The 23083-nt window shown below is 37.4% G+C and overlaps 2 protein-coding genes and 1 pseudogene across 2 annotated transcripts; all 3 read right to left on the reverse strand.

Moving 5' to 3' along the window:
• Positions 1–1810: 1810 nt before the first annotated feature.
• On the reverse strand, positions 1811–3871 carry LOC116864887 (annotated as a pseudogene).
• A 5645-nt stretch (positions 3872–9516) lies between these two features.
• LOC116865356 (olfactory receptor 52Z1-like) lies at positions 9517–14722 on the reverse strand. The gene is given in 3 exon segments (XM_032853626.1): positions 9517–9859; positions 9861–10438; positions 14684–14722. Coding segments are annotated over 3 exon segments (960 nt in total).
• A 6816-nt stretch (positions 14723–21538) lies between these two features.
• LOC116865357 (olfactory receptor 52A1-like) lies at positions 21539–22477 on the reverse strand. Its single transcript, XM_032853627.1, has one exon. It carries the CDS (start codon positions 22475–22477, stop codon positions 21539–21541), a length of 939 nt encoding a protein of 312 aa, XP_032709518.1.
• Between the last annotated feature and the right edge of the window lie 606 nt (positions 22478–23083).

The raw sequence follows: 23083 nt of genomic DNA on the forward strand, positions 1-23083 counted from the left end.
TCCTGGCTTTTCAGATTGGGGTGATAACATAATTTTGGCATAATGTTTCCTCTGTCTCACTGAGAGTATCTTATGCTGCAAACAAGTTCAGTAAATTTCTGACACAATTATTTCCTTTTTCCTGTCAGACCTTGATGGTATGTTTACAATCACACACTCATGCTGTTTACCAGTATTTCTTGGTTTCCTTCTCTTCTCCTGTTTACATCTGTAATTTTGTGGCTTTTCAACATCCTCTGCATAAGTGAATATGAGCACAATTGATGTGTCACTTACAGATGAAAGCATTAACATTCTGGTGCTTACTCACCTTCTTCTTTTTGTTTACATGAAGCATCTATTCTAAGAGCTTCATATCGAAATGTTAAGAGGCTCCACCAAATTCTCTTACTGATACTTAAGTGGGTCATAAATTCACCCTCCACCCTCTATCTACATTGTAAAATGTAGCTGAGAGAGAAAAACTTTATATTTAGTCCCTTGAGATTTGGGTGCTATTTTTTTATTGTAGCATGAATTAGCCTAAACTGATTTGTACAACAATGAGATGAGGCAGATTCTTGGTGTGATCCTCAGAGTGAATTAAGTCTGTCACCTGCAAGGACTAAAGTCACAAGGAATGACATGTAATAAAACATTACAAATAAAATTGTGTTGCTGTTTTCAACAATTCTTTATCATCAGTGTAAGAATGAAAGTTTGACCCATAGTATCATGGGTGATGTTTCTGGTGGTTGCGGGGAATAAAGAAGAAGAGAATTCCTTGGAAGCCAGACTGGTTTAAGTGGAGCCCCATTGTACAAATATTCCCTTGAAGAAATATTTAGGTGTCATCATTACAGACTATAATTAGTTAATTATAATTAATTATATTTGAATTTTAAGATATGGAACCACTCATAATACTATTGGTTGAAAATTTAGTTTTTTGTGTTGTCTAGTTTAGAATCCAGATTCTGCCACAGGCTAACTGTGATTTGGAGAATTACACTTGACTTCTCTATGTTTTCATTTCCATATCTGCATGATGTAGAAAATACTGAAATAGCTTCATATAACTGTTCTATGAATTAAATGATCTTCATCTATGTAAATCACTTAGTGTGGTACACCATATATAGCTTCTGTCAAATAAATGTGGAACTCCATAATCTGGCACTCTGGTTGTAGTGTCCATCTGTATAACCTGCTGCTCTAGATATAACACTGCTTCACAACATACATTCAATGAATACTTAATCTTAATCTTAAGATTCATTTCTACACAGTATGTTTTTAAATTTTTTTTATTACAAAAGCTTTTACTTATTACAAAACGAGCATTATAATGAAACTCCATCCACCCAACATCCAGCTTCTATTATTGTTTTTTTATGTTGTTTTTCTGTCTCCCACACTCTATATACTCCCATACTATACATACTCTTTTGTGTCCTCACAAAATGTATGACAAATATGTATCACTAAATTGCATGTACGTGAAAATACATACCTCCCTAGGACCATTCTACCTATTTCCAAGGGGAAAAACAAATGAATCACGTATTTAAAGATTGAATAGTTGAGCAAGGTCTTCACCAGGTTAAAGTCTGGGGACTGTGCCTCCTTCTAGAAGCTTACATCAAAGTCATGACATTCTGTATTTTCAGAGAGAAAGGGTGAGACTATTTTTCATTTCTCCATCTGCTAAAGCCCACAGCTTTCTCCTAAGCAATAATAAATTATGGAATTTTTCCCATTTGCTGAAGTAATATCCAGGCAATAAGGTCTGATCCAAATTTCTACATTCTTAAGACATTACCTGTCTGGATTAGACCCCATGCCTCTTTCTAGTCAGTGTACGGACAATGCTATTGTGAATTTCCTTAGTTTTTATACTATAGACGATGGGGTTGACCACGGGTGGGAAGAAGAGGTAGGCATTGGCCATGACAGTCTGGAGGAGTGGAGGTAGGTGTCGCCCAAAGCGATGCAGCAAGGAGAGGCTGATCATGGGCACATAGTACATAAAAACAGCACAGATGTGTGACACACATGTGTTGAATGCCCTCCACCTCCCGGTCCCAGAAGCTATTCCTAGTACCGTGTGAAGAATCAACACAATGAGCAATGAGTCCAGCCCAAATGTGGAGGTAATGACAAACAGACCCAGGATGTTATTGGGGCGGGTGTCTCCACAGGGCAATTTGATGAGATCTGAATGGAGACAGTAAGAGTGTGTGAGGTTATTGTGGCCACAGAAAGGCAGGCCCTTCAGGAAGAAGAGCAGTGGGAACATGAGCACCACACTTCGAAAGGCAATGGTGGCACCCATCCCATTGATGCGGGGGATTGTCAGGATGGTTGTGTAGAGGGCTGTAGATGGCCACAAAACGGTCTACAGACATAGCCAGAAGGACACCTGACTCCATGATGGTAAAAGAGTGCATTGGAAACATCTGGAGCAGACAACCACCAAAACTGATATCATTAATTCCACAGAGGAAAATTCCTAACACTGTGGGCATGGTGGAAGCAGAGACCCCAAGTTCAACAAACGCTAGCATGGCCAAAAAGAAGTACATGGGTTGGTGCAAAGCAGGATCAATCCGGATAATATGAAGAAAGATGCCATTTCCTAGGAAGATGATGATGTATATCAGGCAGAAAGGGATGGATACCTAGATGTGCTCTGCCTCTAGTCCTGGAATGCCAACAAGAGTGAATGTCGCAGGTGTGAATGCAAGGGACCCATTGAAAACGTCATGGTGAGACTTCTTTCGAAGACACAGGGAAGCACATGGGGTCTAGAGAATATAAATCTCTGGTCAGTTATTATACATCAAATTTCAATCTCTTGATAGTCTTATTTAAAACATTTTCTTACCAAAGAGATGGGAAACTTATTTCTGAAACATCCTGTGTGGAAGAGAAATATGTTTAGACATGTAGAAGAGTATATCTCCATGGGCTACACGCCAAACACAAAAGACATGAACAGAAATCTCCACTGGGCCATTTATGGCAGTGAAAGCCAGTGATAATAAGCATGGAAATGACAGCTTTCCATGGAAATTGAAGACTGAAGAAAGATCTGGCAGTTTTTGCCGTTTGTAGAGGAGTGAATGAATGTAAGTAGCAAAAGGGATATAACACAGTAATAAAGAAAATTCATGATTCTAAAACTTAATAGAATTGTGATCTTGGGATATCTGAGATCCAGATATTTGATATAAACACAATAATAGTTACATAGGATAATGTATGTAAATTGTTTGTCATTATATTTGGAACAGTAAATACTCAACACAGGAAATAAAAGGTACAGTTAAGTATTAGAAAACAGGGCTAGTTTCTCCCAGGTTTTTTTTTTTTAGTATTTTCTTTCTTTTTTAATATTTCATTTATTTATTTAACAGAGATCACAAGTAGGCAGAGAAGCAGGCATAGAGAGAAAGGGGGAAGCAGGCTCCCTGCCGAGCAGAGAGCCCTATGTGGGGCTTGATCCTAAGACCCTGGGATCATGACCTGAGCCAAAGGCAGAGGTTTTAACCCACTGAGTCACCCAGAAGCCCCAGGTTTTAGTATTTTCTAATGTCCTTTTTTTAACTTACCAGTTCACTCATTCTCCATCTACTACCCATGGATGATGGGGAAAGCTGCTCTGTATTTTGTAGGAGGTTAAGTGTCTCCTGCTAGAACCTGGGGTCCACAACCATCAGGATCTCACAAGCTGAATATGATGGCAAGGATGGAGGTTAGGGCTAGAGTTCATTATTTGGGAATAAGTTCATTAACACTAAACTCTACTAACCTGTAGCAGAGCCTTGGGTGTAAAGGTGAGGAACCAGATGTGGAATTCAGGATGAAGCTTGAGATAGAGACGGTGCATGAAGGTGAAGTCTTCTTCTCATAGTGGGTTGGTGCTCTTGGTTAGGTATAACCAGTGGAATGCTAAAAATGTTTAAAAAAACAACTCTCTGAGTAAAATGGCCTGATCTGTACCAGTTGCCAATTTCTTGAGTTTAAATACTGACACTATGAGCAAATTTCAAGAAATCAATGTGATGCCTCTGAATGCAGAGCTGAGATGTTAATAAGCAGCTTTTCCAACCTGGTGCAAGGCAGTTACCAGGAGAGCATTAAAAGTAACTCAACTGATCCTATATATCAGATACTTTCTTACCAGGTGAATTGGCAGCAGACACATCAATCCATGTCTCCCCTTCCTTGCTGTTTCCTTCTAACCAGGCCATAAGCATTGTTAGTACTTTATATGATTTTAACTGATCATCATGGGAGGCAGGGTGAGACAGAATACTTCAGGGAGCAATTAACCAAGAATAATTATCCTTGGAAACTTCATCAGAATTCCAGAGAAAGACAGAACACAAGTCCTGCTGACAGGCTTGGCCAGAAATATATGTTAAGGGTATAAAGATACAAAAGAAGAAAAAGAAGGAACAAATAATTTTATCATTAATTATTATTTAAATATAGAAAATTTGTTTACTTTTTTCATTCTTTTTTTAAAATTAACATATAATGTATTATTTGTTTCAGGGGTACAAGTCTGTGATTCACCAGTCTTACATTTTTAATATGTTTTTTCTTTCCACTATCTTTTTATTTTATTTTTGTCCTATAAAAAGCATGTGGCATACATAATTTTTATGTAGTAAACATTTTTTCTTTATGACAAATATTTTTATTCTTAAACAGCTATTCCATACACAAATTCAAAAATAGGTACACTTATGGAGATATAGATAAAGATAGAACTGCAGATGGAGATGAGAAGTGATCTAGACAGTAATAGACATAGAGACAATAATAGTGATGGAGACTTTAAAAGAATTGAGAGAAAGTGAGGAGAGAACTTTACTCCATCTAGAATTTGTTTTGGGGACATGGGTAACTAAGGGTTTCATCTAATTATTCACAAATGTAGAAACCATTTTTTTCAATACATGTATTGATAGATAATCTAGTGCTTCCTCAACCATTTTGAAGGAATATATGTTTTAGTTTAAATTTGTATATAAATATGGATCTATATCTAGACTCTGTATTCTGCTTTTGGCTCTAAATGTCTATTATGTCGTATTCATGGTGCTACAATTATTTTTTTATAATATGTAAGTTCATATCTGGTCAAGTAATTTTTAAAAATTTTCTTACTAATGTCTGTGTTTCTTCTTTTTAATAAGCAGTACAACCCAGCATGTATAAAAATAGAGAAATGATACATATATAAACATTAAAGCCATAAAATAAGCCAGACACAAAACATAAATATTATATTATTCCACTTATACAAGTAAGGAAATTTATAAAAATGTAAAGTAGATCAGAGGTTACCAGGGGGAGGAAGAATTATTGGTTAAGAGGTATAGTTTCCCATAGCAATCTGATCTGTCAATCAAAGAAAGACAAATAGCATATATTTTCACCCATATGTGGAATTTAGGGAGCAAAACAGATGAATGTGTGGGTAGGGAAAGGAAGAAGAAGAAGAAGAAGGAGGAGGAGGAGGAGGAGGAGGAGGAGGAGGAAGGAAAGAGGAGAGACAAACTATAAGAGACTCAATGATAGAGAACAAACTAAGGATTGATGGAAGGAGGTATGTGGGGGATGGGCTGGATGGGTATTGAGGAGTGCACTTGTAGTGATGAGCACAGGTATTATATGTAAGTGATGAATCACTGAATTCTACCTCTGAAACCAATTTGCAGTGTATGTTAACTAGCATTTAAGTAAAAATTTGGGGGAAAAATAAAAGAAAAAAAAATTTGAGTGTTCCTCTGTTTTAATAAAAATGTATTTCTTCCCTCCAACCCCCCAAAAAGAAAAAGAGGTATAGAGTTTCTATTTTGAGTGATGAAAAATTTTGGAATTGGTGGTGATAGTTATATAACAATTGTAAATATTATTAATTTCACTGAATTGTATACTTAAAATTATCATTGTAACAAATGTTATGGCACATCTATTTCACGACAATAAAAAAAGAAAAAAATCAGTATACAAGCAATCAAATAGATTAGCATTTAACTGGGATTATGTTGAATTTGCAGATTATTTTAGGGTCAATATCATTACAATGAACAATATGTAATGAACATTTCCTACATTTATTTTAGGCACACTTGTTTACCAGTTCATTTTATTTAATTTATTTTTTATTTTTTAAAGATTTTATTTATTTATTTGAGAAAGAGAGAGTGGGCAAGAAAGAGAACATGAGCAGGGGGTGGGGCAAAGGGAGAGGGAGAAGCAGACTCCCCACTGAGCAGGGACCCCCCCCCCCCAGGACACAGGGCTCCATCCCAGGACCCTGAGTTCATGTACTGACCTGGAGGCAGACACTTAACCAACTGAGCCACCCAAGCACCCCTTGTTTACCATTTTAATTAACATCATTTTCTATTTAATTTTTCCATTCATTATAGCTGCTATACAACAGTATTGATTTTCCCCCAGCTTTATTGAGGTATAACTGACAATCAAAAATCACTTATATTGGATGTGTGTAACTGATGACCCAATATAGGTGTACATTATGAAATATTCACCAAAACCAAGCCCATTAACATATCCATCACTTCATACCTGTACCATTTTCCTAATTTTTTCTCTTTTGCCGTGAGAATACCCAAGATCTATCCTCTCAGCAAATTTCAAGTACACAATACAGTATAAAAATTTATGGATTTTTATGCTGCTTTTATGGAATTCCATTAACTTTCCTATGCTTTATAAAGCCTAAGAAAATAAGTAAATAAATAAATAAAAATCAATTGATAAAATTTGGAATTTGTCTTTTTTCTTTCTCCAATTCTTATACTTCTTTAACTTGTATTAACTAAAACCCCAATCATAATATGATATTCTGTAACAGTCTTTACACTGGGTATACTAGTTTATTTAGCCTCTTCATGCTTTGGGATACATTTTCTTGATGCCATATTCTTTATGTTACAGAGTTTCACCATGGCTGAAACCACTTAGGGCAGAGCAAAAACCATAAGAAGGAAGATTTATTCTTCTGACTCTGTAGTCTCCAAATCTACGTCTGGAGAAAGGTATTGCTCAGCTACCCAAATGACATATTCTTTAGTTCTCTAGGTCTCAGAGTCTGATATTAAATTACCCAGCCTCTTACTGTTGTGAAAGACTGTTCTCAACTTAACAACCTTTTAGAGTCCTGTTTGTTTAATTGCATCTACAAGAGTATGTCAGTTTTCTCTAAGCTCCTCCAGAGCTCTCCATCTCTACCTTGTGTGCTATTCCATCTTTCTTAGTCATTGTTACCCAGCTGATGATTTAGTGGTCAGGAGACAGTAGGATATGGAGCATCACCTTCAAAATTTCCAGGGCAATGGCTCAGGAAGTGTGCCTCCAGCAGGTAAGCACAGACAGAGGTCTTCTAACTCCTTCAATATCTACACATTCCTGAGCCCTCAGCCTGAAAGTTTCTTAAAATTAAAGCTGTCGGGGCACCTGGGTGGCTCAGTGGGTTAAGCCTCTGCCTTCAGCTCAGGTCATGATCTCAGAGTCCTGGGATTGAGCCCTGCATTGGCCCTCTGCTCAGCGGGAGCCTGCTTCCCCACCTCCCCTCTGCCTGCCTGCTTGTGATCTATCTGTCAAAATAAATAAATAAAATCTTTGAAATTAAAAAAAAATCAACTCAATCATTATTTATCTTATCATATTTCATAATTCTGGGAGGGAAATTGGCATATTCTTAGTTTCCTACTGCTGAAATCACACATTAAAAATTCTTCTTCTTTAAAGCTCACTTAAACCACTCATTTAAGCAAATATTTTGTCAGCATATTGTCATCTATTTACTCTCCACCTCCCCATCATTCCTTGGAGAATCTGCAACTTGAACCAGAATCCTATTAGCTGCAACTTTTTGTCAACCTTTTCTGTGACTTCCATATCTAGGATAATGACCTGTTCCAACCATTTTCTACAAATTATTATTAGCACTGTTAGGTTCAGTTTGGCGGATTGGGTTCCTTAGTGTCTTTGTTCATAGAAATTACCATCATCATCAAAATAAAATCTATATTTATTAAATGCCAAGTACATCATCTGTCATATTTCATTTAATTATGAATCCAATAAAGAAGGTACTAAAATAATTCCATTTTACCACTCAAAAACCAATAGTTACATATCAGGGCAATTTTATAAAGTTAGTGTGAGGTTGGCAAACAAGGATTTCTAATGTAAAAGTATTTTTTTTTAATTCCTAAAATAGACTTCCTTGCTGAAATTCAGGAAGTGAATATAACATATATTTCAATCCAATTTAATTATTCAGGATTCCAAAGGTCAAGGAAACAGCCTTTCATTTCTCACATTGACACTATACATACATAAATGTGTGTATACAAACATATACTATACATACATAATAGAAAAACAAAGAAAAAGACTAACTCAGAGAATTTTGTAAATGTTCAAGAAAATGTTTCCAAGTTCATTTTTTGTTTTCTTCAATTGTAAATAAGATCAGATTTCACATGTCTGACCAGATTTTTCCCCCCAGTATATTCTTCTGTGTGGGATCATGATGGGCCTTGAGGAATGAGAGATTGTAAAAATACTTACTTTTTTCAGATAAAAATATCTTCTTGAATGGAGAAATGAAGACAGTCTGGAGACAAATTATAGAAAATTATATTAGGTTGGATAAAAGCCTTTTTATGTAAGATTACCTGTAAGCATCCTATTTAATCTTTTACTGCCTTTTAATTTTGGCCTGGGTATGGAATTTTTAATCTTTTATTTCCTCCCTCAGTGAAGTCTTTATTGATACCAAGATGTTTTGTTGATGATTTGGGCCCAAAGTCCCTGAAATATAGGGAAGAAAGTGTTAAGCTTTCAGGTGTCTACATTGTCTCAGATGGGCTCATTTAATTTATTACTTGTTTTAATTCAATATTATCTGTTCATACAATAAAGCTATACTCTGTCTATTCCATTGAGTAGACTTTATATAAATGAATCATAAAATAACTCATTAAAGAATTCACATTTTAATTTAAGAAAAAAAGTTGCAGATAATTTTAGTTTAGTGGCTTTGTGTTACTGGCCCAAGTGTTTCCTGATTGCAGGAGTGTTTCATATTTCAGCAAAATTTCAACAGTCTCTGCAAAAGCTAGGCAAATCACCATTTTCACTCCCCAGCTCTACCCAAGAAAGTTCCATTTAGGTTGAACCCTAAAATATATTCCTCTTTACTCAGAGTTCTCTTATGTTTGATTAAGAAGAAGCTACAATGCAAGATAATAGCATGTCTAGGAGAATTCAGAATATCTTTTCTTTTTTTTTTTTCAAAGTCTTTAAATGCTTTAGGGAAATGCATTGGTAACTTTGGCATTTACTGTCCTTTTTTATGTGTGTTGAAGATTATTTATGGACTTTCTTTATTCCCATTAGTCATTCAAATTGTATGTGTGTATGTGGGTGAGTGTGTGTGTTTTATTCAGAAATATCCAGCATTAGGCATTAATCTTCATTTTAACAACATGTGGTGATGCGGGAGTAAAGGAGAATTACTCGGTCTGGAATCTGTTTGGTCTTGACCTCGTAAATGATGGGGTTTAGCATAGGGAGCACCACCACATAGAGGTTGGCTACTAGGATGTGGACATGATGAGGGATGGTTTCCCCCCCAAAACGATGAGCAAAAAATGAAAAGAATGCTGGGGCATAGAACATAAGGATGACACAGATATGGGAAGCACATGTGTTGAGGGCCTTGAATCTGGCAGCCCAGGCAGGTATCTGAAACACTGTGCAAAGGATCATGGTGTAAGACATAATGATGAACACAATGTCCAGTCCTGTAGACAGCAGGGCCAGTCAGCCCATAGATGATGTTGACCCTGATATTGGCACATGCCAATCTGGCTATGCCCATGTGCTCACAGTAGGAAGGGGGAATGATGCTTCTCCCACAATACCTAAGTCTGTGTACCAGGAAGGTGAATGGAAGGCAGATTATGAAGCTCCTGACCATAGCTGCTATGCCAATCTTCCCAGTGACTGAAGAGGTTAAGATTGTGGTGTATCTCAGGGGATGACAGATGGCCACATGGCGGTCAAATGCCATGGCCAGGAGAATAGCAGATTCTGCCACAAAGATGAAATGTATGAAGAACATCTGGGACACACAGCAACCAAAGGATATATCCATGGACGGGGACCAGAAGATGGCCAGCATCTTTCGGGCTGTGGCTGTGGAGAGCAGCACATCTGCTGAGGTCAGCATGGAAAGGAAGATATACATGAGCTCATGGAGACTGTGCTCAGTCACAATCACGAAGATCAAGAACACGTTGCCTACGACAGCCAAAACGTACATGGAACAGATAGGGATGGAGATCCAGGTGTGAAAATCTTCCAGTCCTGGGATTCCAATCAGGACATACCACATATCCTGGGACCGCTGTGATTATAAGAGGAGGGAGGTATCTGTGGCAGCATATTCCAGACCTAGTACCTTTAATAAAAGCCACATGGCTGAGTCAGGATTGAGGAACACCCCATTAGGCGGAATGATGTCTGACCAGATTTTTCCCCCCAATATATTCTTCTCTGTGGGAGGACAGCAAGATGTATTAACTAGCCTACAATTGAAATCTGACTCTTTCTGTGGAAGAATTAAAATATATCTTGAGAAAAATAGTTAGCATTTAATAAGTGCTTTCTATGTCTAATGGAACATTCCAAATACAGCTCATTAAATCTTCACAACAGACTGTTGAAAAGACCTTTAAAATAATCCTTGATATGGATACTATTATTATTCTGATAGATTAAAAAAAATCCCACAGACTTTCAACTTCTTGACCTAAGTCCCATGGAATCAAAACCAGACAGCATAAATTTTAAAGCTTTGATCTCAGCCACCATCCAATACTGCCTATAGAAATAACAATAGATACAAAAACATGTCATCAAAATTTTCACTGATGATATTTCTGAGTAAAATAGATACATGTGAAGTTGATCTCACTTCTTAAGAGAGAAGGAGGAACTAAGGTTTTACCAAAATAAATTCCCAGCATTATAACCCATAGGCCCTCTTCTTCATTGATTGACCACTGAACTGATTCTAAGGCCTAAGCCAGGCATTGAGGATCTACAGGTAATTCACTGATTCTGGTCTGTAAATCAACATGTTTCTTAAAATTAAAGGATGAACAGTAAAATCCTAAACTACATACAAATATTAATGTTTCACATTATGAGATAGATGGGAAGGAGGGTAAATTACTGATTATTCTCTTTTTTTGTCGTTCCAAAAGTTGTGGATAAAAGTAGGAGAAATCTTGAGTGAAAAGCAGGTTCGGAGATGTAACATAGGAGTGGGATGTGTGTATGAGGGTTGTACACACATAAGCAGGCACATGTAATCAGGGATAGAGACATGGATGCAAACAAGTGGACAACAAGTGGCTTCCATCCTCCCCTAATCCCCATTCTCAAGTAAAAGCTAGCTGACAGCATTTGCTGAAGAGGAATATGGACTTAAGGGATGTTTGCCTTTTATCCCTTGGTCTCACTGGAGTCAGATCATTGCACACTATCATTTTATCGTATATACTTTTATTTTTCATTAAGTGGTCAATATTCTGGCACTTCATGTCATAGGATTGAAATGTGTGGAGGCCATTTCTTTTTTTCTTTGTTTTTATTGAAGTATAATTTATATATAATACTCCATTAGTTTCACTCTACCACATACCATGATTGGACAAGTCTATATGCTTTGTTCTACTGGCCATAAGGATATTTCTCATAGGTCACCATGCAATGCCTTTGCAATACCACTACTATATTCCCTATGTTTGCCTTTTATTCCTGTGACTTATTAATTCCACAACTGGAAGCTTCTATCTCCCCCTACTCTTCCCCCACTGTACCCATCTCTGCCCCCTGCCCCTCTGGCAGCCACTAGTTTGTCCTCAGTAGTCCCTTGCACCTTGTGTTTTGATAGAGTTTAGAATATATAATACATAAATGGTGACCCCATTAGGTCTTTCCTTAAGGTGATATGGGATTCTTTGAAAATGCTGTAAGAAAATGTTGAGATGATTAAGTGTCTCTCTTTTGATTACATATACCAATTATTTAACCATTTCATATAGAGCTAAAATTAATCCTTGAAAAAAAAATTTTTAGTGGGGTTGTGGGGTTTAGAGGGTGAGAGAAAAGATTAATGTGGGAGTGTGCCTAGCCCAGACCTAGCCAGAGCCATGTATGTAAGTCAAGTGCAGTTATGGGGACAGGATATGCAGTGAGCAGGCTTTCGTAACGACATCAGAGATGAGGGAGAGGAGAGTCTAAGTGTTGAAAGAAACACAGAAATAGAGGTCAAAGAGAAACAAAACAAATTTTGCAGATGTTCTTCTGATCTTTTGGGACACCAGTGATCTGGTTTATCTTATTTGGTTTTGTTTGGGCAAAGCATTATCACCAGCAGCTACCTAACTTTATAGTTCTGGGGCTCCCTGAAACATTTCTTCCCAATATTCCTATTGGCCTATTCTGACTGAATCATAAATGCATGCATGGAGGCAGTGTGTGGCGAGTGGGGATAGTGTAACTCTGGGCTCATGGATTAGATTTAAATACTGGGTGAGACTAATTCTCACTGCATTATCATTAATGGAGAAGAGAAGGGAGCTGAGGGAAATTGGAAGGGGAGGTGAACCATGAGAGACTATGGACCCTGAAAAATAACCTGAGGGTTTTTCAGGGGCAGCAGGTGGGAGGTTGGGGGAACCAGGTGGTGGGTATTGGGGAGGGCACGTATTGCATGCAGCACTGGGTGTGGTGCAAAAACAATGAATACTGTTACGCTGAAAAGAAATTTAAAAAAAAATTCAATTAAAAAATCTTAATTCAAACTTTAGTCTTCTTATATAAAATACCCAAAATAAACATCAATTTAAAAAGTGAGTAAATTCTGAACATAGTATTTAAAGATGGTTGTGACATAAATCAGACCCATTTTTATCCCAACCATGGATGAAATTAGGGCACTTCCAAAATGGCCATCATTAAGATCAAAATCATTTTTACTGTGAACTAAGTTCACGTTTTTGGACAACAGGCTTATGCTCCACTGGACAAGGATGGGACTGGTATAGAGTAACCACATAAGTCAAAACATACCATCTCACACTAGACACACGACACTCACTGTAATTTTCACCTCTAACCCGTCATGTTAGTTTTATAAGGTGTAGGCAGTTCAGCACAGGGAACGTAATGGGCTTAGAAACAGAGTTTTAATCTTGCTTGAGTGCTAGTGTAACAACATTGTTATATAGGGAGCCTCAGCTTCTTACTCTGTGCTAAGCTCAGCGCCTGCTATATGGTGAATATCCAGTGAACTCTTTGGAAAAAAGGCATGCATGGGTTTGTGTGTAGACATATATACATGGTCTTTAACTATTAGGCTTGTTTATCTCCTCAGCCCAATCCTATTACTGGACCTTACTACAAATCTGGTGCACGTATACCCAACATTCAGAGCCATATATCGAAGATAGACAACCAGTGCATAAACATATTCAAATATATATATATATATATATATATATATATATATATATATATATATACTTGTGCTCTTTGTAGACAATTCATTTAGGAAGATAGCCCAAGAGTCACTACTACAATTGCCCAGGCAGTCCAGTCACAGCCACACAGTACCTCAGGGATCAGGCATGAGAGAAACGCAAGATGATCAAGTTCTAGGAATCCTGAGCAGCTTCTGTGTTTTCCTAAGATTTCTTCCCCTTCCCTTCCCTTCCCTTCCCTTCCCTTCCCTTCCCTTCCCTTCTTTCCTTCCTTTTTTTCTGATGTCTTTTTTTAAATGTCCTAGCTAAGCAAAAATCAGCTTCTTACCTGTACTTTCTAGGATGCTGAAGATACTTAACTAGTAGAGTGAAAAAAAAAAAAAAGGAAAAGGAAAAGAAAAAGAAAAAGAAAAGCCAGACAACGTTTACAACACGGTGAGGAAATGGGGAGCTGGGTATTTATACCTCCTCTGGGCATCTCTCGGGCTCAAGATTGTCAAACCCAGAGGACTGAACTCCTCTCATTCCTGGAAGGAGAGGACCAGGCTGGCCTCAGGGAGAACCGCCCCAACCCCATCCTTTCCATGTACCCCATGTGCAGGTTGTCCTCTGCACAGCACTCTCTCACACCCAGGTTAACACTCACTTGCCATTAAATGTGCCCTTCTCTTTGGTGTGGCAAAGACTCCTTCTAGTGCCATCACAGCCTGTTTCCACAGAGCCATCTGCAAATGGAGATGGTCAAGGCCACATGTGGAAGCATTGTATGCTTTTTAGAAGGCGGCTAATACTGAATTCTGGCCTCTTATTTACCTGAAATTTTAAGGCTCCTTGGCTTTCTCTCTCTTCCATGGGTCACATGGTAGAATTAGCGTCAGAGGAGTCAAGAAATGTCATTAGCTACTATAGAGATTTTTATTTGGATTTTTAAATTTAAATTCAATTTAGACAAATATAGTACAACAGTAGTTTCAGTAGCGAGAATGATGGTGATGTTTTCAGGTTACTGAGCCAAAGTTAGTAAGTAAGTCTGGGAACTTCGACCTTGTTTCTTGTTCAAAGCCTGTCACCTGCATTAGGAGTAGGACCACACTGGGGTTAAACCAATAACATGAAGAAGCTATCCCCATGGGGAGAGTATGACTGTGTACATGAGCACAAAGGCACCAGGCATGGGAAAGGAATCTGTGGACCTCAACTCAGTGGAGTTCCAAGCCAAATGCTGCCCCCCTGAGTGACCACAGCCTTATCCTTGAGGAAACAACCATACAGTCGAGCCCAGCCTGGATTGTTGACCCACAGAATTGTGAGAAAGGATAAATCAATGCTATTTGAGGCAATGTGTTTTGAGGTGGTTTGTTACACAGCAGAAAAGAATAAAAATGTAGTATATTTCTGAAATGATTTTGTATTTTTCTTTCTATCCTGACTTCAAACAGTTCTTAAATCGTATGATCTATTTCTTGTCTATTTCTTTTCTGTCTTTATTTTCTTATTTTATGCCCATATCTAAAAATTATTCCTAAAGATAGATTGGAGAGAGATAATCTTTCTATATGACACATGTGTGTGTGTGATTGTGTTTATATGTTTTTAGGTAAGGGAGTTGGAAGGTTTATCAGCAGAAACATTTTTATTTTAATTATATATCTTCTATAAATACTCTTCATTGGAAAAGTCTCATGGTTTCCTGGAATGTTAAACACAGGTCATTATAAAAGGGTCAGGGATTCTAGTAGAGTAAGGTGGTTTACAAGTTTATTGTCTATATTAACTGACATCCATTTCTTAAAAAAAAAAAGAATTATATGTTTATTTATTTATTTCAGAAACAACGGGGAGAGTACATGAGAAGGAGAGGGGCTAAAGAAGAAGGAGGGAGAATCTTCAAGAATTCTCCCTGTTGAGTACAGAGCCTAGCTCAGGGCTCCATCTCAACGCTGAGTTCAGGACCTCAGCCAAAATCAAGATTCACAAGCTTAAAGGACCATACCACCCAGGAACTCCTGACACCCATTTCTGTCATCGTTTGTCCTGCCACAAAATCAACAATTTCTTAAGACTGTTTTCAAGGCTGTTTCCCTGGACCACAATTCTTCCTTTAATTTCCCCTCTTGAGGAATGTCTGACTCAAAATGTATGTTCTCACTCTTTTACACCATGCGGTGGACTCTCTTTTTTGGCATGTGTGTTGGGGGGCTAGTATTTTCAGTGTTTCACTAACAGTAAGCTACTGCTCCCCAACCTTCTTCCCCTAGGAAGGGCTTCTGGAGCTGTTTGATTTTGCTTATTTCCCTACACATGAAAACATGGCTTGTTACGTTTGTTCTTCTTCTTGCTCCTCATGAGTTGAAGGAAGGAAAGAAGTCTGTGGCCATATTTACATGAAAGTTACTACCATTATCATCAGGAGCCCAGTAGTTTCCTTCAACATTGTGAAGGGACTTTATGCTATCTTCCAGATTCCCACATTGCTGTGATAATCAGTGCCATTCTGTTTCTAGACATTCAGGTATTGACTGTTTGTGACTGCCTTTTTTTTTTTTAAGATTATTTATTTATTTATTTGAGAGAGAGAGAGATCGCAAACAGAGGGAAAGGGAGAAGCAGATTCCCCATTGAGCAGAGATCCAGAAGTAGGGCTTGATCCCAGATCCCGAAGATCACAACCTGAGCCAAAGGTGGATCCTTAAATGACGGAACCACCCAGCTGCCCCTGTTTTTTACTACCTTATTCATTTTCCTTTCAAAGCAACCTAGTGTGTTCTCTTGGCTCCCATGTTATATTAAAATTCAATGAGTGAGTGTCAGATTTTGTTAAACAACTGAACCAGTATTGGTGCGTTATTATTAACCAAAGTCCACAGTTTACATTAGGGATCACTCTTTCTGTCTTCAGTTCTATGCTTCTGACAAGTACATATTTCCTCCCCACTATCCAAAAGGAGAGCGTTCTTATAAAACCTTTCCTGAGCCATAATGGCACCAAACAAGAAACATTCACCATGAATTCACATGGAAAATTGAGCATTTCTAGACTCCAAAATAACTGCTCTTAGAGTTTTCTGGTATTTAAGACATATTTTGCTAACAGATGCTCAAAATCAATCAGGATAAATCACAGATGCTCACTGACACTGTGTGAAACTACAGGGTTTTGATACAATGATGTGGAGTGTTCTTCCTGGGAGAGGAGCTTGGTGGGGCTGCTCTCACTGCCTCTACAATGGATCAATGCAAAACACACACTGAAAGCTAGTTTTGATTTTCACCTCTTTTATAAAAGTGGAAATACTCTTCAGATTACTTTCAGGTGCTGAAAACCGGTACTAATGTAGGTCTTTCATGAGAGCTAAATGGCATAACATGAACTTTCAAAAACTAGGAGTTACCCGTATATAATGTCATGTACCCACCATTACAGTATCACACAAAAGAATTTTGTTAGCTTAAAAATTCACTGTTCTCCCTCCATTCATGTCTCCCTCCCCCTTCTGAACCCTCGACTGTAATGATATTTATGCTATTTCTGTAGTTTTGTCTTTTCTGGAATGTTATGCTCTTGTAGTCATATAACTATTTAACCTTTTCAGTATGGCTTCTTTCATGTAGACATATACATTGAAGGTTTTTCCATGTCTTTTCATAGCTTGATAGTTTTCTTTTTTTTTTTAAATCAAGGAATAAATAACATTACATTTTATGGCAATACCAGAGTTTCTTTATCCATTCATCTTACGTTCTTCCAATTATGGCAATTAGAAAGAAACCTGATATAAAGATTCATGTTTATGTCTTGATGTGGACATATGCCTTCAACTCATTGGGTCAAATATCTGGGAGTGCAAGACCACATGGTAAGAGTATGTTTAGCCCTATGAGAAACTCCGAGACTCTTCCAGAAAGGCTGTAATTTGCATTTTCATCCACAATGACTATGAGTCCCTGTGACTCCTTGTCCTCACCAGCATTTGGTGTTGTCAGTGTTTTTAGGTTTTAGCCATTCTCATTGGTGTTAGTGGTATCTCAATGTTGTTTTACTTAGAAATCTTCATGGCAAATTATATTGAGCACCTTTTCATGTGCTTAATGTTACTTGCATGTTGTTTTGGTGGAAATAACTTTTCAGATCTTTTGCCCAAGTTTTAACTGACTTCGTTATTTCTTTGTGGTTGAGTTTTAAAAATTCTTTGTATATTTGGTGAAATATGTCTGTTACAAGTATTTGCTGCCTGTCCATGCCTTACTTTTCATTTTCTTAACTTACTATGCCATTATATTTTTTTCTCTCTTCTTTGTGATTATGCTCAATTTGGACATTTTGTCATTTTTTTCCTTGGAAAAATCTTCAATAATTTTCTAATAAACTCCTAATCCTAATACATCCCACTTATCATTTTAAATTCCCTGATTTTCAAGAACACCTACTAGTGATGTGTTGGTGTACTTGGATGAACCCTATATTCCTTTTCCTCGAAGTCCCCATATTTAACACTTGTTCTTTTGTTCTGCTTTCTTAAATCTAGCTTCTGAGAGTTCTGTTGGTTTTTCTTTAATCTCTCATATTGTTCTTTAATTTACAAATAAACTTTTATGTTGTCTATGTATTTCTTATTAACAGTATTCTGTTCTTCTATCAAGGATCTAGTATCATGGATTATTTCACTAGGAGTATTAACTAGGGATTGATTTTTCTTTTTAAGTCATAGTCACTGAACTGAATAAACTCTGCTCCACCTGATTCTATTTTTTTTTCATTAATTTTGGTATGGGATTTTGTATTGGTGAATTTAATCTCACCTTTGGTATATAGTTGGCTGTCCATTCATATGTCATTGTGAGGGACCATGAATTTAGTAGGGATATCCATGCACATGGTGGGATGTGACCTAGTCAGTGACATTGTAAGTCCTGAAGTAGGAGGCTAGCCAAGTCAGTGAGTAAATACTCAAATAGCAGTAACTCTTAATATTTGCTTTGAGATATTTTTACAGAGAATCATCCTAATATCACATGACAATGAAATATCAGTCTGGCTGGTGTTTTAGAAGATGAATGTTGACAAGTTTTCTATGGGCTTCAATATTCAATAGGTATTATTTTAGACAATCCCTCTCTCTTATATGACCCCTCATTCCTAGCATCCTTTATACCCAGTGCTGCTTTCTCTGGATCATTATTGATTCTGTCACCACAGAGACCAATCATTTGGCCGGAACTGAAAATGGATACTTTCCAGATGCTTCATTCAGAAACCTTACACATACCTTCATCTTTTCCTCCATTTTCAGTGCACCCCAGCTCTAATACCTGGTATAAATTCTTGTGTTTTTCTGGAATTGCAATGCACAGACCATTTTCTCCTCATGGGTATCCTCTTCAGTGGGCACCTAGGTCTCAGAGTTATCTATCCCAGTTGCCTTTTGGGTATAGTTTAGTGTTCCATATTTATTCAATTTGTCTACACATACTCTGCCAATATTTCACAATATCTCTGTGTGTGCACCATGGTTTTAGTGAACTTTAGAATGTAGCAGAAATGAAAACATTCTCCATCAAGGAAATTTATCTGTTTTAATACTTTTCCTATGTTTCAGACACTATAAGACACTTAAGGTAAAAATCAGATATAATTACATGTCAAACACTGAATGAAAGATTAAGACTAAGCAGAAAGGCAGAAATGGGAAGTAAATCTCTCTTTAATGATACTAAAATAAGGAGCTAAAGTCTTGAGGATAAATACTTGAAGTGTTACATATATTTTAAATTGTTCTTTGAAAATTACAGAAGAGGTCAAGATGATCTAATTCAGCAGGATCCTTCTAGGAAATGCAGGACTGGAACACACACCGCTAGGCTCCTCTTATTCTCCGAGGTATTTGTATGCCCTCAATGTGGCCACCAGAATCTCCCTCTTCCTTACTGCTCTTGTTCTCTCATCTTCACCCGTGGAGAAGAACAGCTTGGTCAGCAATAAAAAATATATATACTGCTGTATTAAACCAGTAAGGTCTTCAGAAAGAGATCTAGAAAACTGGTGGATATGAAATGGACTTATAGTTACATGTAGAATTAAGATTTATTCATGGAAGTTTATGTCCATGATCATCTTTACATGTTTTTTTTAAATTAATTAATTAATTAATTAGAGAGAGAGACAGCAAGAAAGGGAACACAAGCAGGGGGAGAAGGAGAGGGAGAAGCAGGCTTCCCGCTGAGCAAGGAGCTTCATGTAGGACTCGATCCCAGGACCCTGGGATCATGACCTGAGCCTAAGGCAGCCACTTAATGACTGAGCCACCCAAGTGCCCCCATCTTTACATGTTTAACAGAAGTGTTATTACCAAAGAAATTTTGAATTCATACATGTTAATTTCCAATTCTATCCTCCTCATAGGAAGAGGCTATAAGAAGTCAGTTAGTTCTTCCAATTGCCCGTGCTTCATTCACAACAGAGAAAAGACTACTATATAGTTTTTTGATTCTATACCTCATCTCTAACATCATCTACCTAGCCTGATATGTCATTACTATCTAGTGATTCATTTGTCCTTCATTAAGAGTCAGACTCCCTAAAGAGAAAGAAAAATGACAAATGATTCTACTCATTAAGAAACAAAACAAAAGAACAAAGGGGAAGGGCACCCAGGTGATTCAGTTGGTTAAGTCTTAGACTCTTGGTTTCAGCTCAAGTCATGATCTTAAAGTACTGAGACGGAGAACCACATTGGCTCTGTGCCAGTGGACTCTACTTGAGATTCTCTCCCTATCATTCCACTGCCCCTCTGCCTGTCATTCTGCTCCTGTGCTCTCTCTCAAATAAATAAATAAATAAATAAATAAAATCTTTATTTAAAAAGAAAAAGATGAAGAAGAACCTGGCGATGAGGAGTAAGGAGTATACATCTGATGAGTACAGGTTGATGCATGAAGGTGTTGAATCACTACATTGCACACCTGAAACTAACATAAATATAACAGAAGTTATATTAAAAAAATAAAAAAAGAATCAGTCTCCCTAATTAAAAGGAAAAAATAAAGATAATAAAAATGACTACAGACTGCTGCACTGAGTTGAATTTCACTGCCTCACTCTTTGCTAAACCACATTCCATTGGTACCTCTACTGCTTCTCTGTCCTTCTCTCTCTCTCTCTCTCTCTTTCTCTTTCTCCCAGAAATATAAAACCGTAATTTCTATAAACTCAAAAAGTGTAAAGACTCTCTCAAATTTCCCATTATGTCTCTGTTCTTTACTATAGCATTTATAATACTGTAGTTCTTTTTATAATACTTGATGAGTGAATAAGAAATTGGTGAGGGTACAGAAAAAGTAGTGATCTATAACATGGAACATTGGATTTCTCGTGATTTTTTATGTCTTAATGTCCTAAATGGCACAAGAAATGTTGAAAATTAAAGACAATGTCTCATCATACATATAGTCAGGGTTTTTTATTTAATTTGTTTGCATAAAAATAAAAAAAAACTTCCTCTCATTTTTAAAGATAATTAGGATGATCCAGAAACAATAGAATCAATAACTTGTTATCAGTGAGTACCTGGACAATCTAACCAATGAATCTTGGGTGCATTTAAATTCATTGAGAGACACATATTTGTTAATCCTTCTGGAGAAGGATAATTAAATGAGAAAGTTTAATCAGGCACTAAAAATTAAGAAAAAAGGAAATAACATATGTTCGCTATTTGGCTCTTCCTACATTTCTCATTCTCATTAACCAGTACGTTCTAAATCCCATGACTAATAGGTGTCATGGGCTATGATGTGACAACCATTTAAAATGAAGGAAAATTTCACAAGAGAATTAAATAGAAAATGCAAGCATCACAATTAGCATCCATTTTTGTTGTTTTATTTAGTTTTGAGAGATCATTATGATTGCATAAAGGAGAAGGCTGTACATGATACAAGAGTGGATTTTATGAACACAATATCTTTACTATGTGAATGCGGATCTGCTTGGTCTTGGCACCATAGACAAGTGGATTGAGAAAAGGGGGGACCAGCAAGTAGAGACTAGAAAAGAGGATATGGATGTAAGGGGGAATATGAGCACCAAACCTATGTGTGAAGAAGGAGAAGAAGGCAAGGAGGTAGAATTGGAGGAAGACACAGATGTGGGCGATGCAGGTATTGAATGCTTTCCACCGAGCCTCCTTCTGGGGCAAACGAAAAACTGTGAAAAAGATCTGTATGTAGGACAAAGTGATGAATATCATGTCAAATCCTGCAACAGCAAATGCCACAAACAGGCCATAGATTTTGTTGACCCTCACATTTTCTGCAGCCAGCTTCACAATGGCCATATGTTCACAGTAGGAATGGGAGATGATGGTTGTGTGGTAAAACTGAAACCGACATTTAATCAGTACTAAAGATGGGGTTGCTAGAATGGCAGCCCTAAGTGTTACTATGGCCCCTATTTGGGTGACCAGCTGGTGGGTGAAGATAGCAGTATATCTTAGTGGATAACAGATGGCCACATAACGGTCCAGAGCCATGGCCAGGAGGATGCCTGACTCGATGCACTGAAATGTGTGGATGAACCCCATTTGAAGCAAGCAGGAATCAAAATAAATCTCTGGTATATGTAGCCAGAAAATGCCAAGCATCTTGGGCACAATGCTTGTGCCAAGTACAATATCTGTGACTCCTAGCATGCCTAGGAAAAGATACATGGGTTCATGGAGGCTACGCTCTGAAATGATGATGAGCAGAAGCGCAGAATTTCCAATCAAAGCAAAGAGATACATAACACAGAAAGGAATCCCGATCCAGCACTGCACAGACTCTAGGCCTGGGATCCCTATTAGGATCAACACAGAAGGCATGAAGACTGTAATGTTGGAGATGGACATAATGACTTTGGGTCTCCAGAACCAAATGAAAGAAGTATTTCAGTCAGTGGTACTCTTCCTCTCTACTCCATTTTTATTGAAGATCATCATAGCGAGTCTCTCTGATTCTGGCCGAAGTCTAAGGTCATATCATCCATTTCATCTATATTGTTAATGGAAAAAAGACTGACCCTTTGATGCACATCACTGTTTTGAAGGAGGACATCTCCAAGCACTAGTCCACAAGAAGAGATTGGGTGTATGGCCGGTCAAATGCATTAGAATCACCAGATCATCTGAATAAGGAAATCAACTGCTGACCTTTCTACATGTCCTTCTGGACCTGTGGACAAAATAATGATGTTTGTTCATTTTGTATGCAAATTATACATTAATCAGATTTTCATAAATCTCTTCTTATCCCAAATTGCAGGTAATCCTTAGGACTCTATTATTTTCCCCACTGTCTCTGAGTCAGCAACTGTTAGTCTGTACCAGCAAATAGTCAAACTCTATCCAGTATATTGTTATCAAGGACTCATATGAAAGAGAAGAGAGATAGAAACAACTCCACCCAAGAGCATAATATACTTAGGTATCTATATCTGTCTATACATTATATATCTA

The sequence above is a fragment of the Lontra canadensis genome, unplaced genomic scaffold, assembly GCF_010015895.1.
Source record: "Lontra canadensis isolate GAN:19392208 unplaced genomic scaffold, GSC_riverotter_1.0 scaffold7, whole genome shotgun sequence".
In the NCBI taxonomy this organism is placed as follows: Eukaryota; Metazoa; Chordata; class Mammalia; order Carnivora; family Mustelidae; genus Lontra; species Lontra canadensis.

Bases quoted from the DNA above. Each gene is read 5' to 3' on its own strand.
- LOC116865357 (XM_032853627.1), bottom strand. From the start codon at position 22,477: ATGTCCATCTCCAACATTACAGTCTTCATGCCTTCTGTGTTGATCCTA.